The 13,667-nt window shown below is 31.6% G+C and overlaps 1 protein-coding gene across 1 annotated transcript; it reads left to right on the top strand.

Annotated features, from left to right (window-relative positions):
• The first annotated feature begins 10,125 nt into the window (after positions 1-10,125).
• LOC132036911 (protein NOI4) lies at positions 10,126-13,458 on the top strand. Its single transcript, XM_059427328.1, has 3 exons — positions 10,126-10,332; positions 12,116-12,298; positions 13,127-13,458. The coding sequence occupies exons 1-3, from the start codon at positions 10,327-10,329 to the stop codon at positions 13,169-13,171; spliced, it is 234 nt and encodes a 77-aa protein (XP_059283311.1). The 5' UTR covers positions 10,126-10,326; the 3' UTR covers positions 13,172-13,458.
• The last annotated feature ends 209 nt before the right edge of the window (positions 13,459-13,667 follow it).

Below are 13,667 nucleotides of genomic sequence, written 5' to 3' on the forward strand. Positions count from 1 at the left end.
TAATCCCAAAAAATCCATCAGCCCCCTCCTCCTCCTCCCACCCCTCACCCCCATCCCCCTAACCCTCCACCCCCCTTGTTTTTTTGCCAGCCCCTTCGTCCTCCCACCCCTCACCCCCCGTGACCCAACACCCCACCACCTCCACCCTCCAAAAAAAAAAATTGGTTTTAAATAAAAGTTTTGAAAAGTTTTTGGTTTTTTACACCAACACCCCCCCCCCCCCCCCAACCCCAACAAAAAAAAAATTGAAAAGAAGTTTTGAATATTTTTTGGTTTCTTACTCCACCCACCCACCCAAAAAAAATTAATTTTGTTTTAAGAAAAAAAGTTTTTGTTTTTGATTTTGCACCACCCCCCACCCCCCCCGCCCAAAAAAAAAAAAAACTTGAAAATAAGTTTTGATTTTTTTTTTCTTCCTCCTACCCACCCCACCCCCCTCCTCCTCTTTTGCTGCTGCTACTTTCTTCTTTTATTTAGAAAAAAGTTGCTCAAGAAAAAAAAATCTCATATGATTTACGCAATTTTCGGACTGAATTTCATTCGTGTAGCACTGAGGATTACTTCATGGGTTATTTCAGCTCATTTGGTAAGTAAAACAATGTTATTTTATTTTAATTATTCATCTGGGTATAACTGCTGATTTTCCGATAATTTACAGTAGCAGTTACAGTTGTTGCAACAAGTGCTAAAGATATTGTATAAGAGCTTCTGAATTTATTGCAAGATTGTTGTAGTTTTGCAACACTTAACAATTTATGCAGTTGTTGCAACACGTACTAATAAGGTAACAAGCGCTAAGATGTGTATAAATAATTTAGCCTACTTGTTCCAACAACTGTGAAAGCTGTTGGACAGCTTCTACTCTTTCCAACAACTCACTGATTTGTCACAACAAACAGACTTCTTGTTGCAACAACTACATTAGTTTTTGGACATACAACTGTTGGATGAAACAGAGACAACCGAAAATGTCACTAACAACTAAGTGATTAGTTGCAACAACTCACCTAAATGGATTCAAAACAATACCTCCATACCATGGAACTTACGGCCCATGATTATGGAGATTCGATCAAACCTGGAATGCTTTGAAAATTTCAAGATTCAACGCTATTTTCGTGAGGCAAATAAAGTTGTTGATTCCCTTGCAAATAATGGCTTGAATTGCAATGTCCCAATTTGGTATTCGGAACTTTCTCAACTGCCTAGGGATACTAGGGGAAATTTTAACATGGACAGACTTGGCCTTCCTTCCTTTCGTACCAAACAGAAAAGGAAATCGTTTAGCATAGATAAACATTTGCAAAGAATTTATGCTTTTGATGTCCCCTGATGAGATGTATAGTAATTTCAGGGGAATTTATATGTATAGGCTAACATAACTTCCCTCAGGGCCTTTTTTGAGAGCTTATTTGCTATACTGCACCCTTGTACATGTTGGAGCATGTTCCAACATCGTAAGCTATGGAATATAGGATTTCCTATATTCTTATCATGTACTGCTTTCTTATCAATATATACCGTTCCATGCTCACTGAGCAGAAATGGACAAGATTTATATATATATATATATATATAAAAAAAAAAAAAACCTAAGTGATATGTTAATCTTGTTCCAATCACAAATGTATGTTCTGTTGTTAATAAATTGCTGAAAATTTTTCAACAAGTAATAAATATGTTGCAACAGCTCGGTAACATGTTGGGATTTTTCCAACAAGTAACAAGACTTGTAGCAACAACTAGTTAGTTGTTGAACATACCACAACAGTTAATTTGTACTTTTGGAGCCCTAAGGGTGGCCGACGAACAATTATTTATAAGTTTGTATTTTATGTTCTTGGTGGATTATGATGGATGATGAACATTATGCATATATATATATATATATATATATATATATATATATATATATATATATATATATATATATATATATATATAGTATCAATATATTATGTATTTGGTTGTTCAAATTATGTTCAGTAGTTTCAAACAAGTCATAAAGTCATTGCAATAATTAAGGAAGTTGTTGCAACAGATTCCTCACATGTTGGAAAAAATTAAAAAGTTGTTGAGGTTGTTGCAACAGATTCCTCACCTATTGCAACAGCTTCCTTATGTTCAGTAGTTTCAAACAAGTTACAAATCTGTTACAACAGATTCCAAATATGTTGGTAATAACCAAACAATTGTTGCAGATGTTGGAATAGATTTCCCATCTATTGCAACAGATTAAACAACTGTTGAAAATAATCAAAGAGTTGCTTTAAGTAAATGGTTACAACAGCTGAGTAATCTGTTGTAACAGATTCCTGACCTTGTCGGTAAAAATCAAACAACTGAGTAAAATGTTGCAACAACTGAGTAATCTGTTGCAACAAATGGCTCAGTTGTTGCAACAAATCAAACAGTTGCTCAAGCTTTTGCAACAGGTTACTAATATGTTGCAACAGATGACTCAAATGTTGCAACAAGTTACTAATATGTTGCAACAGATGCCTCATCTGTTGCAACAACGTACTTAGTTGTTCTAAAATATTCACTCTATTGATCACTAAATATCAGTGATTTCTTTTGTTTATCACTAAATATGGGTGAATCAAGTAGTTCATATCAAATCACTTTAATGATTACTTGATTTAGTGCATAGTGACTTAGTTGATCATTTGTCCTGACTTAAAATACCATCAAATTGATTAAGTATATATTGATCAGTAAATATTATTGATTTCCTTTGTTTATCACTAAATATGGGTGAATCTAGTAGTTCACATCAAATCACTTTAATGATCTCCCTATTTAGTGCATAATGACTTAGTTGATCATCTGTCCTGACTCTAAATACCATCAAATTGATTAAGTATATATATTGATCATTAAATATCATTGATTTTCTTTGTTTATCACTAAATATGTGTGACTCAAATAGTTCACATCAAATCACTCTAATGATCACTCGATTTAGTGCATAGTGACTTAGTTGATCATCTGTTTTTGACTCAAAACACCATCAAATTGATTAAGTATATATATTGATCACTAAATATCATTGATTTCCTTTGTTTATTACTAAATATGGGTGAATCAAATAGTTCACATCAAATCGTTCTAATGATCACTCGCGTTAGTGCATAATGACTTAGTTGATCAGCTGTCCTGACTCAAAATACCATCAAATTGATTAAATATATATATTGATCACTAAATATCATTGATTTCCTTTGTTCATCACTAAATATGGTTGGATTAAGCAGTTCACATCAAATCACTCTATTGATCACTCGATTTAGTGCATAGTGACTTAGTTGATCATCTGTCATGACTCAAAATATCATCAAATTGATTAAGTATATATGTATTGATCACTAAATATAATTAATTTCCTTTGTTTATCACTAAATATCATTGATTCTCTTTGTTGATCACTAAATATGGGTGAATCAAATCATAGCTATTGCAACAATTGCAATATCTGTTGCAGCAAGTAACATAGCTGTTAAACAAGACATATCACTTGTTGGATAAAACACAACAAGTTACCTAGTTTCTGCAACAAGTCATTCCACTTGTTGGAAAAATTCAAATAACCAACCTAGTTGCTGTAACAAGTCGTGTCACTTGTTGGACAAACCCCAACAAATAACTTAGTTCTTTATAGATTTGTTAATTGCAACGATCCTATACTTCCGGATAAAGTCCAACGACTAATGGTTGTTTCAACAAGTCTTCCTATTTATATGTTCAACAACTAACTAGTTGTTGCAACAAGTCCTGTTACTTGTTGGAAAACCCCAACATGTTATAGAGCTGTTGCAAATATTTATTACCAGTTGAAAATTTTTCAGCAATTTATTAACAACAGAACATACATTTGTGATTTGAACAAGATCAACATATTACTTAGGTGAGTTGTTGCAACTGATCACTTAGTTGTTGGTGACAGTTTCGGTTGTCTCTGTTTCATCCAACAGTTGTATGTCCAAAAACTAATGTAGTTGTTGCAACAAGAAGTTTGTTTGTTGCGACAAATCAAATTGAGTTGTTGGAAAGAGTAGAAGGCGTCCAACGACACTTTCTGATTGTTGCAACAAGTAGGCTAAATTATTTATACACATCTTGGCAGTTGTTGCAACAGATTAGTACAGAAGTTGCAACAACTGCATAAATTGTTGCAAGTGTTGCAAAAACTACAACAGCTGTTGCAATAAATTAAGAAACTCTTATACAACATCTTTAGCACTTGTTGTAACAACTGTAACTGCTATTGTAAATTGTTGGAAAATCAGCAGCTATACCCAGATGAATAATTGAAATAAACAACATTGTTTTACTTACCAAATGAACGGAAATAATCCATGAAGTAATGCCCAGTGCTACACGAATGCAATCCGGTCTGACAATTACGTAAATCGGGTGAGTTTTTTTTTTATTATTTTTATTTTATATATATTTCTTGAGTAACTTTGTTCTAAATAAAAGAAGAAAGCAGCAGCAGCAAAAGAGGAGGAGGAGGAGGGGGAGGGGGTGGCAGGGTGGATGGGTCGAGTAAGAAATAAAAAAAAATTCAAAACTTCTTTTCAAGATTTTTTTTGGGGGTGGTAAAAACCAAAAACAAAAACTTTTTTTTTTTAAAACAAAATTAATGTTTTTTTGGGGTGGGTGGGTGGAGTAAGAAACCAAAAAAAAAAAAAAAAAAATTTGTAAAAAAAAGTTGGAGAGGTGCAAAAAACCAAAAACAAAAACTTTTCATTTTTTTTTTTTTCAAAACCAATTTTTTTTTTTTTTTTTTTTGGGGTGGAGTATTGGGTCACGGGGGTGAGGGGTGGGAGGAGGAGGGGGTGGGGGTGGTGAAAAAACAAACAAAAAATCAATTTTTTTTTTTGGTTGTGGGGGTGTTTTTGGGGGGGGGGGTTGCTGGTGTGTTTTTTGGGATTTCCCCCCACCAGTTTTAGGTAATTAGGATTTTATTAAGTTGGGCCAAAGTGTAAAAAATAAAACTTGAGGGTAAAGTGTTAAAAATAAAGCTTTGGACTAAAGTGTTGAAAACAAAACTGTTGGGCAAGTTGGAATATGATCAAAAGTACCTAATCGCTAATCCAAATATTATCACCTCTACTCAATTAAAAAAACTTGAGTTACCTCCGTTCAATTTTAAAACTTTTTAGTCACCTATAATTAATGCCCTAACTTATCTTTGTGTGACGTAAATGTTACAAATTCGTGTCGTGAAATTAGTTACTCTACTAATGTTTGTATCGGGATAGACAGACTATCACACTTTCTTGGGGTGTGGTATTTTCCTGGACCTTGCATGAACGCGAGATATTTCGTATATCGAGTTATCTTTTTTTTATTCATGATAATATATATATAAAATATTTCTCTAATCACGTCTCTATAAGTGTATTATATGCGTTTTTTTAATTATAATTATCTAGTATTCGAAATTATTCACTGAATTGACCAATTCAAATTTCATTGTATAGCACATTTAAATAAAGAAAAAGAAAGTGCTTTAAACCAGAAATTTATCCATGCACATAACTCTGAACTTGATACCTTTAGTCTTACATGTTATTATTTGGTTGGGGAAGGTTGTTTACCAACCAAAAAAGGAAACTGGGGCTGTAATAATATACGTATACTCTTTGCCATTCATATTATTGGTCTTCATAATCAAATTCTCGTAATTTTGAACCGCAAGTTTACGAATTCGAACAACACTCCCTCTGGTCCACATATAGTATGGTGCTTTAAATTGGGCATGAACACCTTAAAAATTATTTATTTTGTACTAAATGTAAAAACTAAAAATATCATTTAATATGAACAGGAGATAGTAAGTACTGTTTAAGTGAAACTTTATCTCCTTCTTGTCAATTAAGTGGAAAAAACTTAAGTAATGTGCAAAGCCTGGTCTATCTTTCATAAATAGATTGTCCTCACCATGTTGGGAAAAGAAATGAATAATTAGCTTTCGCATTTATGTCAAATGCAGATAAAATGAAACTTGCTTTATGTTCGACCACCTCACTTCTAATCGATTAATTAAGATTGGGATAAGGCAACATTCCACTATCTTATCTAAAAATTATTCTGACAACCTACACTTTTCTTGAGTCCTATTACCCCCTAAACTTATTTAAAATGGAATAATTCCCCACTGCTTGATGTGCAAGGAGAGTGTGTTTCGCTCTCTTTGAGAGAGTGAGAAACATAAAAAAGGAAAACTTAATTTTTTTTTTTTCTTAAAAATCGCATTTTTCTTAAAATTTGAAAATAAATCTAGTCTTCCACATTTAGTTTTAAAAAACGGGTTTTCCACATGTTAAGAAAATAATTAATTTTTCAAAATTTTATAAAAATTCAGTTTTTTCACATTTTGGCAAGAAAAACACTTTTCCGGATTTTATTTGAAAAATAAAAGTGTACTAAGAAAATGAAATCATGAAAATCAAGATTTTTAAAGACATTTTAAAAAATAATCAAGTTTTCCATATTTTTAACAAATCCATTTTTCCATATTTAAAAAAAAAATCATTTTTCAGTTTTTTTTTTCTTTTTCAAAAACGGGTTTTAAAAAAAAAACAAATTTTCAATTTTTTTTTAAAAAAAGGGTTTTAAAAATCATTTTTTTAAAAGAAAATTCAATTTTTTAATCCATGTTTTTATTTTTTATTTTTTATTTTTTTTAAATGGGTTTAAAAAAAATCAAATTTTCAAATTAAAAAAAAAAACGGGTTTTAAAACTCTTTTTTTTTTAATTAAAATTTAATTTTTTATTTTTTATTTTTAAAAAAATTAACACGTGGTAAAAAAATTTAAAAAAAAAAGAAGAAAATAAATAAATACGCATGTGGCAAAGGAGAGTGTATGTCACTCTCCCATATGAAGTGGGAATCGGCGTTTAGGGGGGTAATTATTAGTTTTAAATAAATTTAGGGGGTAATAGGACCCTAGGAAAGGTAAGGTGTGTCGTAGCAATTTTGGGTATAGTACAGGGGGGTAACAGTGCGAGTCACCCAACCAATAAATAAATACTTCATTCGTTCCAATATAAATGAATTTCTGACACTTTTTTTATGATCCAAAGATGTTTTTTTTTTTTTTTTTTTTTTTATATAGAAAAGATAACCTTCTCTTTGAAGGTTTTTTTTTTTCAAATCCTAACATTAACTATTTCTAATTTTAAGAAAATTTTGAAAAGAAGCAAAAAAGTAATATTGACAAATACAACAATATACCCAGTGTAATCTCACGCGGGGTCTGGAATATTGACAATTTACTCTTTAATTGATTTGTTTTTACTTTTCTTTCCTAAATGGTACTCCCTCCGAATAAAAAAAAGTGTCCACTTATTAAACTAAGAAACAATTAGGGATAAGGCATAATTCTGCATGAACTATGCGAATTTCTTACGTGCCTTAAAAGTGGTCTATTACCCCCACTAAACTTATTTAAAACGGAATAATTACCCCCTGATGCGCCCGCTGCATGGGGAGAGTGGCATACACTCTCCTTGCCACATGTGTATTTATTTGTTTTTTCTTCTTTTTTTAATTATTTGATTTACGTGTCAATTTTTTTAAAATAAAAATAAAAAACTGAATTTTCATTTTAAAAAAATGAGTTTTAAAACCCGTCTTTTTTTTTTAATTTGAAAATTTGATTTTTTTTAAACCCATTTAAAAAAAAAAACTAAAAACATGGATTAAAAAACTGAATTTTCTTTTAAAAAAAGGATTTTTAAAACCCTTTTAAAAAAAAAAAATTGAAAATTTGTTTTTTTAAAACCGTTTTTGAAAAGAAAAAAAAAGCTGAAAAATGATTTTTTTAAAATACGGAAAAATGGATTTGTTAAAAATATGGAAAACTTGATTATTTTTTTAAAATGTCTTAAAAAATCTTGATTTTCATGATTTCATTTTCTTAGGACACTTTTATTTTTCAAATAAAATCGGAAAAGTGTTTTTCTTGCCAAAATGTGAAAAAAACTGAATTTTTATAAAATTTTGAAAAAATGAATTATTTTCTTAACATGTGGAAAACCCGTTTTTTAAAACTAAATGTGGAAGACTAGATTTATTTTCAGATTTTTAAGAAAAAAAAAAATAAGTTTTGCCCTTTTTTATGTTTCTCACTCTCTCAAAGAGAGTGAAACACACTCTCTTTGCCACATCAGCATTTAAGGGGGTAATTATTCCGTTTTAAATAAGTTTAGGGGGGTAATAGGGCCCAGGGAAAGGTAAGGTGTGTCGTAGCAAATTCGGGTATAGTTCAGGGGGGTAATGGTGCCTTATCCCAAACAATTAACCTTATCTTTTCATATTTGCCCCTATTAAGTGTTATGTGATCAAATTCCAATGCCTATTTAATTAGGAGTAGTTTAGTCAATTTACATATTTTTTTTCTTGAAGTGAATAGTTTCTTAAAGGATGTGTAAATAGCTAAATGGACTCTCTTTTTTTTTATCCTGAGGGAGTATGACACAGCCCAAAATTTATAAAATTTTTCCAAATAAAACACCATTCATCTTAAGATTTGCGTCGAATTCTTATTTTAAATTTAAGGAATTTTTACGCGTTATAACTACTTCTAATACATAATTAGTGGTAATAACTACCTTTTATTTTAATTACTAATAATAACTAAATACTTTTCTAATTTAACTATTATAGCGACACGGTAATTTTTGAATTACCATTTCACAAATACACCTAAAAATTAGCACCCAATCCCATATCCCTTTTAACCCAACAGTAACAATATTAATCACTTAATATACATTACCATTCTCTCTCTTTCATAACTTCTTACCTTTTATGATCGTCTTCTTCTCTCTTCACCGTTCGCAAAAAAATTTCACTTCCATTCTCACCAATCAAGAAGATTCGTCATATTCTTTTTTTTTTTTTTTTCAAAAAAGGAAAAAGAAGCCTTAAAAGTACTCACGTTCTATCCCATCTCCTTTGTTTCGTGATATTTTCGCTATTTGTGTTATTATTCTTCCACAAAATCAACTTGGTGGAAGTGATTGTTTTTGCTTCGAGCCATGGTGGTGGTTATGGCGGCGCACACGAGAGAAGGGGAGAGAGAAAGTTTTTTAGGATTTTGAGAAGATTAAAAATATATGTATTTGTGTATGTTCTATGATATAACTACCAATTGTTGTAGTTGGTGGTGTATTTTTGTAAGTTTTTCTATATATTTGTGTATTTTGTTCAAATTAATTCCATCAGTTCATCTAGTTTCAAATACACGGGTGACACAAATACATGGTAAGTGTACATATATTTATGTATTTTGTTCAAATTAATCCCATCAAATACATGGGTGATGCAAATTGTTACTCACAAATACATGAGATTTAATATAAAATACATGGGGTTTGATTGGAAACTTCAAATACATTAGTTATCTTTATCAAATACATGAGTAAATAAAAAACGAAATCAATATTGAAAATTTCAAATACATTGGTACATTGATTGATCGTGTTGTTTTGAAATCACATAAATACAACTTGAATAGACGAAATTTGTGAAATCAAAACGGTGTTTTTGCACGAAATACACGATGATTGATCGTGTTTGTTTTGTCAATGTATTTTCAGAGGTGTTGAAGATTTAATTTGAAATTTGAATTTTTACGTTTGAATGTGGAAGAATGCATGGAAGAAGAGAAACGTGTAAGGAAAGGAAATATTACAGCAGATTTTGCGGAAAAGAAGGTAAAAAATATCTTAATTTCTCATTTAATACCACCACGTTATTCGGACTAAATTAAAGGAGCCTGTTCCTTTTTTTTACCGCATGCTCATGTATTTGCTGGAAACAAATACATGCGAAAACATACACAAATCAGCTGATTTTTAGCTACGAATGGTAATATTAAAAAGGGTAGCTACAAATGGTAGGAAGCTACAATAAGGTAGTCATTTGAGAAATTTTACCTAAATTTAATTATGACGGAGGAAAAAGAAAAAGAAAAAAAAAAGAGCAGTAGAGAATTAAACCAGAACAGTTGGGCCCACAAAATAGTACTAGAAGAATGGGCCCAGTTTGAATCCAGCTGTACGTCTGTCTATCTATATACCTCTTTGTTTCCTTTTTCATAATTCTTCTCTGTAACCTTTCCGTTTCCATTTGCACTGACAAAAAGGAGAGAATTTCTCTTTCCTTTTTATTTTTTTATACAAATAAATAAATAAGGATACACACATATATATAAAAAATCAAATTGTATAAACAGCAATCCAAAAAAGGGTGCATAACAGTTTTGTTTTCTGAAAGATTATTCTCTCTGTTTCTGTCTAAAGAATTCATGGCGGTAAGTAATCTTCTCAATTTTTTTTTGTCTTCCTTATATCATCTCTTCTTTGATTGTTTAGTTTTAGATTAAAGAAAAAAAAATACCCTTTTCTTGAAAATTTCAATTATAAGTTAATTCTTTGTGCCCCTTAAAAAAGGATGTTTTATTGCTTTGGTTTAATTTTCTTAAAGATTTATGTATTTTGTGTCTGTTTTTAATGTTGAGGAAAGAAAGTAGCCATTTCCAAGGTGATTTTTTTGTGTGTGTGTGTGTGGGTGGTGTGGTTTATTCCTTGAAACCTGTTGTCCTTTATAGTTGAAAGATTAAATTTTTGGTTCTCTATGTAGGCGTTTGGCCATGAAAACCAAATATTTTTCACATTTTTTTGGAATTTTGAAGTTGGAGTTGTGTTTGGTTATAGTTTTTGCAAAGAATATTTGGTTGTTTGAATGTACTGAAAGTGAAAAAAGTGTTGTAGGTGTTTTTCAAATACAACTTCAAGCTGTATTTGGATTTTTCATGGCCAAAGCTGTTTTTCAAATAAAGTGAAAAAAATTTCCAGAAAAAAGTGAAATTCTCATGGCCAAATGCTTGAAACCAATGACAAAGTAGAAACTTTACTATCTTAGGGATTAGAGGTGTAAGTGTTCTGCCTTATTGTTTTAGCGTCTTTAAAGGAGGAGACTATGGTTTTTCCAGAATATTTTTTCACTTTTTTCACTTTATGGTGTTTGGCCATAAAAATTCCAAGTACAACTTGAAGTTGTATTTGGAATTTGGAAAACAACCAAAACTTGCTTTTCACTTTTTTCACTTCCAATACATTCAAACAACCAAATATTCTTTGCAAAAACTATAACCAAACACAACTTCAACTCCAAAATACCAAATAAAGTGAAAAATATTTGGTTTTCATGGCCAAACGCCTACTTAAAGAAAGCTCCTTTATGTTTTTGTGCTTGAAATAGGCCTATCTGAGATTGATCGTTGAGTGAAATTATGATGCAATAGTTGCATATGAGTCGATTTAAGTTACTGTTCCATTTGAGATGATGTTGTACTGCAAATTGAGTAAAACGTCTTCGCTTAGGATCCAAATGAAGCAAACTGTTACCTTCTCAAAAAAAAGGATCCAAATGAAGCAATTTAACTCCTATTTCCTTAAAATCTGACCCTGTCCTTACCTCATACTAATAATCTTAACTTTTCCAATCCAGCAAGGGTATGCTGATCATATAAAAATTTGCTTTTGGATCTGCAGTATTATACCTTTATAATTAAAAGAACATGCAGTGTATTATACGGTGGAAGGAATGGACAGATTTGAGTTAAATGGATCTTTTTGTGCCCTTCGCCATCCCCTTCCCAGCAGGTCTTTGGTGCACTTGAGCACTTTATGTTCTTGCATTGTTTTGCAACTTTTGCTGCTTGACTTACTTTGTAATACTGAAGCATTTGTTTAGTACAAGCCACACCTTTTCTTTTTAATATATTAAAATACCATTTCTTGATCCTGAATTAATGTGTTTATCTATTTGACAATGTAACCTGCCATTAATTGCTTTTGTGAACAAGTGTGATGATATGCAGCTTTCTAAGTTTTGCCACCAGCAACATTTTCAATATTTTTAAAAGTCAGAATTTAGCCCTCAATTTTTTGTGGGAGGAGTTTTTTTTCTTTTGGGGGTTGGGGGTTGCTGATGCTTTGACTGGTTGACAGTAGGCATTGTCATGTCCATTTCAATTCAATGTGTAGGACTATAAACTGCAATGATCTGATAGTTATTTTTAACCTCTACAGGAAAAAGGCCGTCCACTACCTAAGTTCGGCGAGTGGGATGTCAATGACCCATCTTCAGCTGAGGGATTCACAGTGATCTTTAATAAAGCTCGAAATGAGAAGAAGACAGGTGGCAAGGTAGACTCACCACCCAAGGGTGACTCTGCATACAAAAATAAAGCAACGCTTGGAAAACCTCAATCAGTAAGTTGTGCCCACATAATGGCTATTAATTCTGTTACTTGTGTTGTATTGTGCGGATTGTCATTCCAGCCTCAGGTTTGATGTTGAGGATTGTCATTGTAAATACACTAACCAATCTTATCTCCCATAAGTAACAGCTCAAATCAAGAAGATCCGTTGTAAAACATCAAATATCATTTCTCATCTACTTAATGAGATAGACTTATAGCCACACAAGTATCTATTGTTTGTTCTAAACCACAAACTTTTAAAGTCCTTCTTTCTTTCTTAAACTCTTTTTCCAATCAAACAGCATCACATAAAATGAGGTCGGAGCAAGTAACATTTTGTCACAAAATTTCATGTATGTTTACAAGGATCCATTATATATAGTTTGTTATACAATTTTCTTTTGTAGATCAGTCCATATATCAGAGCATTTCTTTGTGAGATTTTTATTCTTGTTTTCTGCCTGCTTTCTGTACTATCCTCGTCCTACAGGATCCTTGTTGGAAATTACTACTAAAACTGTGAACTATCTTATGTGTAAGTACAGCCTGAATCCTAATTTCATGCATATATTATCTCTAGTTCTCTATCTATGATCAATGCACATGGTCAGCGAACAAATAAATAGCATATAACTTGAGGAATTGTTGAGGAATTCCTCATTAGTGAGCAAGCAGGGTCCTATTGCCATTGTACAGGTGAATATGATTAGTTTAGCATTAATGTTTGCTTAAGATCGAAGAACATAATGCTGTTTTTTCATCTCTTTTCTTTAGTAGTATGTCTGCATCTATACATAAATTCCAGATTATAACTTTTTTCGGATGTACTGCCTTTCAGAAAAAATGGTTCTGCTGTATGCAATCTACTGCTGCCGAATCATGAACTTCTCTTAGGTACTACATGCTGCACTGGAAAATGATGTTAGTTTGGAACCAGACACGACAAGTGTACTAGAACACTGGAGCTGTAGTCAAGATGTGACGAGTAATGCTGGGGCTTTTACTGTTGTATTTTGGAATATTTACTCATAATGCGGGCTTTTGCTACCATATTATGATATAAATTTGTTTATTTTTTCATCTTGACTACATCATTGTTTCTATTAGTATTTTGTCTTAAAGCTTGGGGGGGGGGGGGAGATTTTATGTCATTGGTGTTCTTGATTGACATTATAATGGTTCATATATGTGTAAAAACTGATTATTTTACAGTATAATCATTGTGTAAAATGATTATCTTTTATCTATCTTTAGACTCCTTATTCTCCATCAGCGCATAAATATTTTGATTTAGGACTACATGTTATGAAAGTATGTTGTCTTATCACGTGTTGCATTTTGTGATTGTTGCAGGGAATTTGATGAACTACATAATATTG

This window comes from Lycium ferocissimum, chromosome 11, assembly GCF_029784015.1.
Source record: "Lycium ferocissimum isolate CSIRO_LF1 chromosome 11, AGI_CSIRO_Lferr_CH_V1, whole genome shotgun sequence".
Taxonomy (NCBI): Eukaryota; Viridiplantae; Streptophyta; class Magnoliopsida; order Solanales; family Solanaceae; genus Lycium; species Lycium ferocissimum.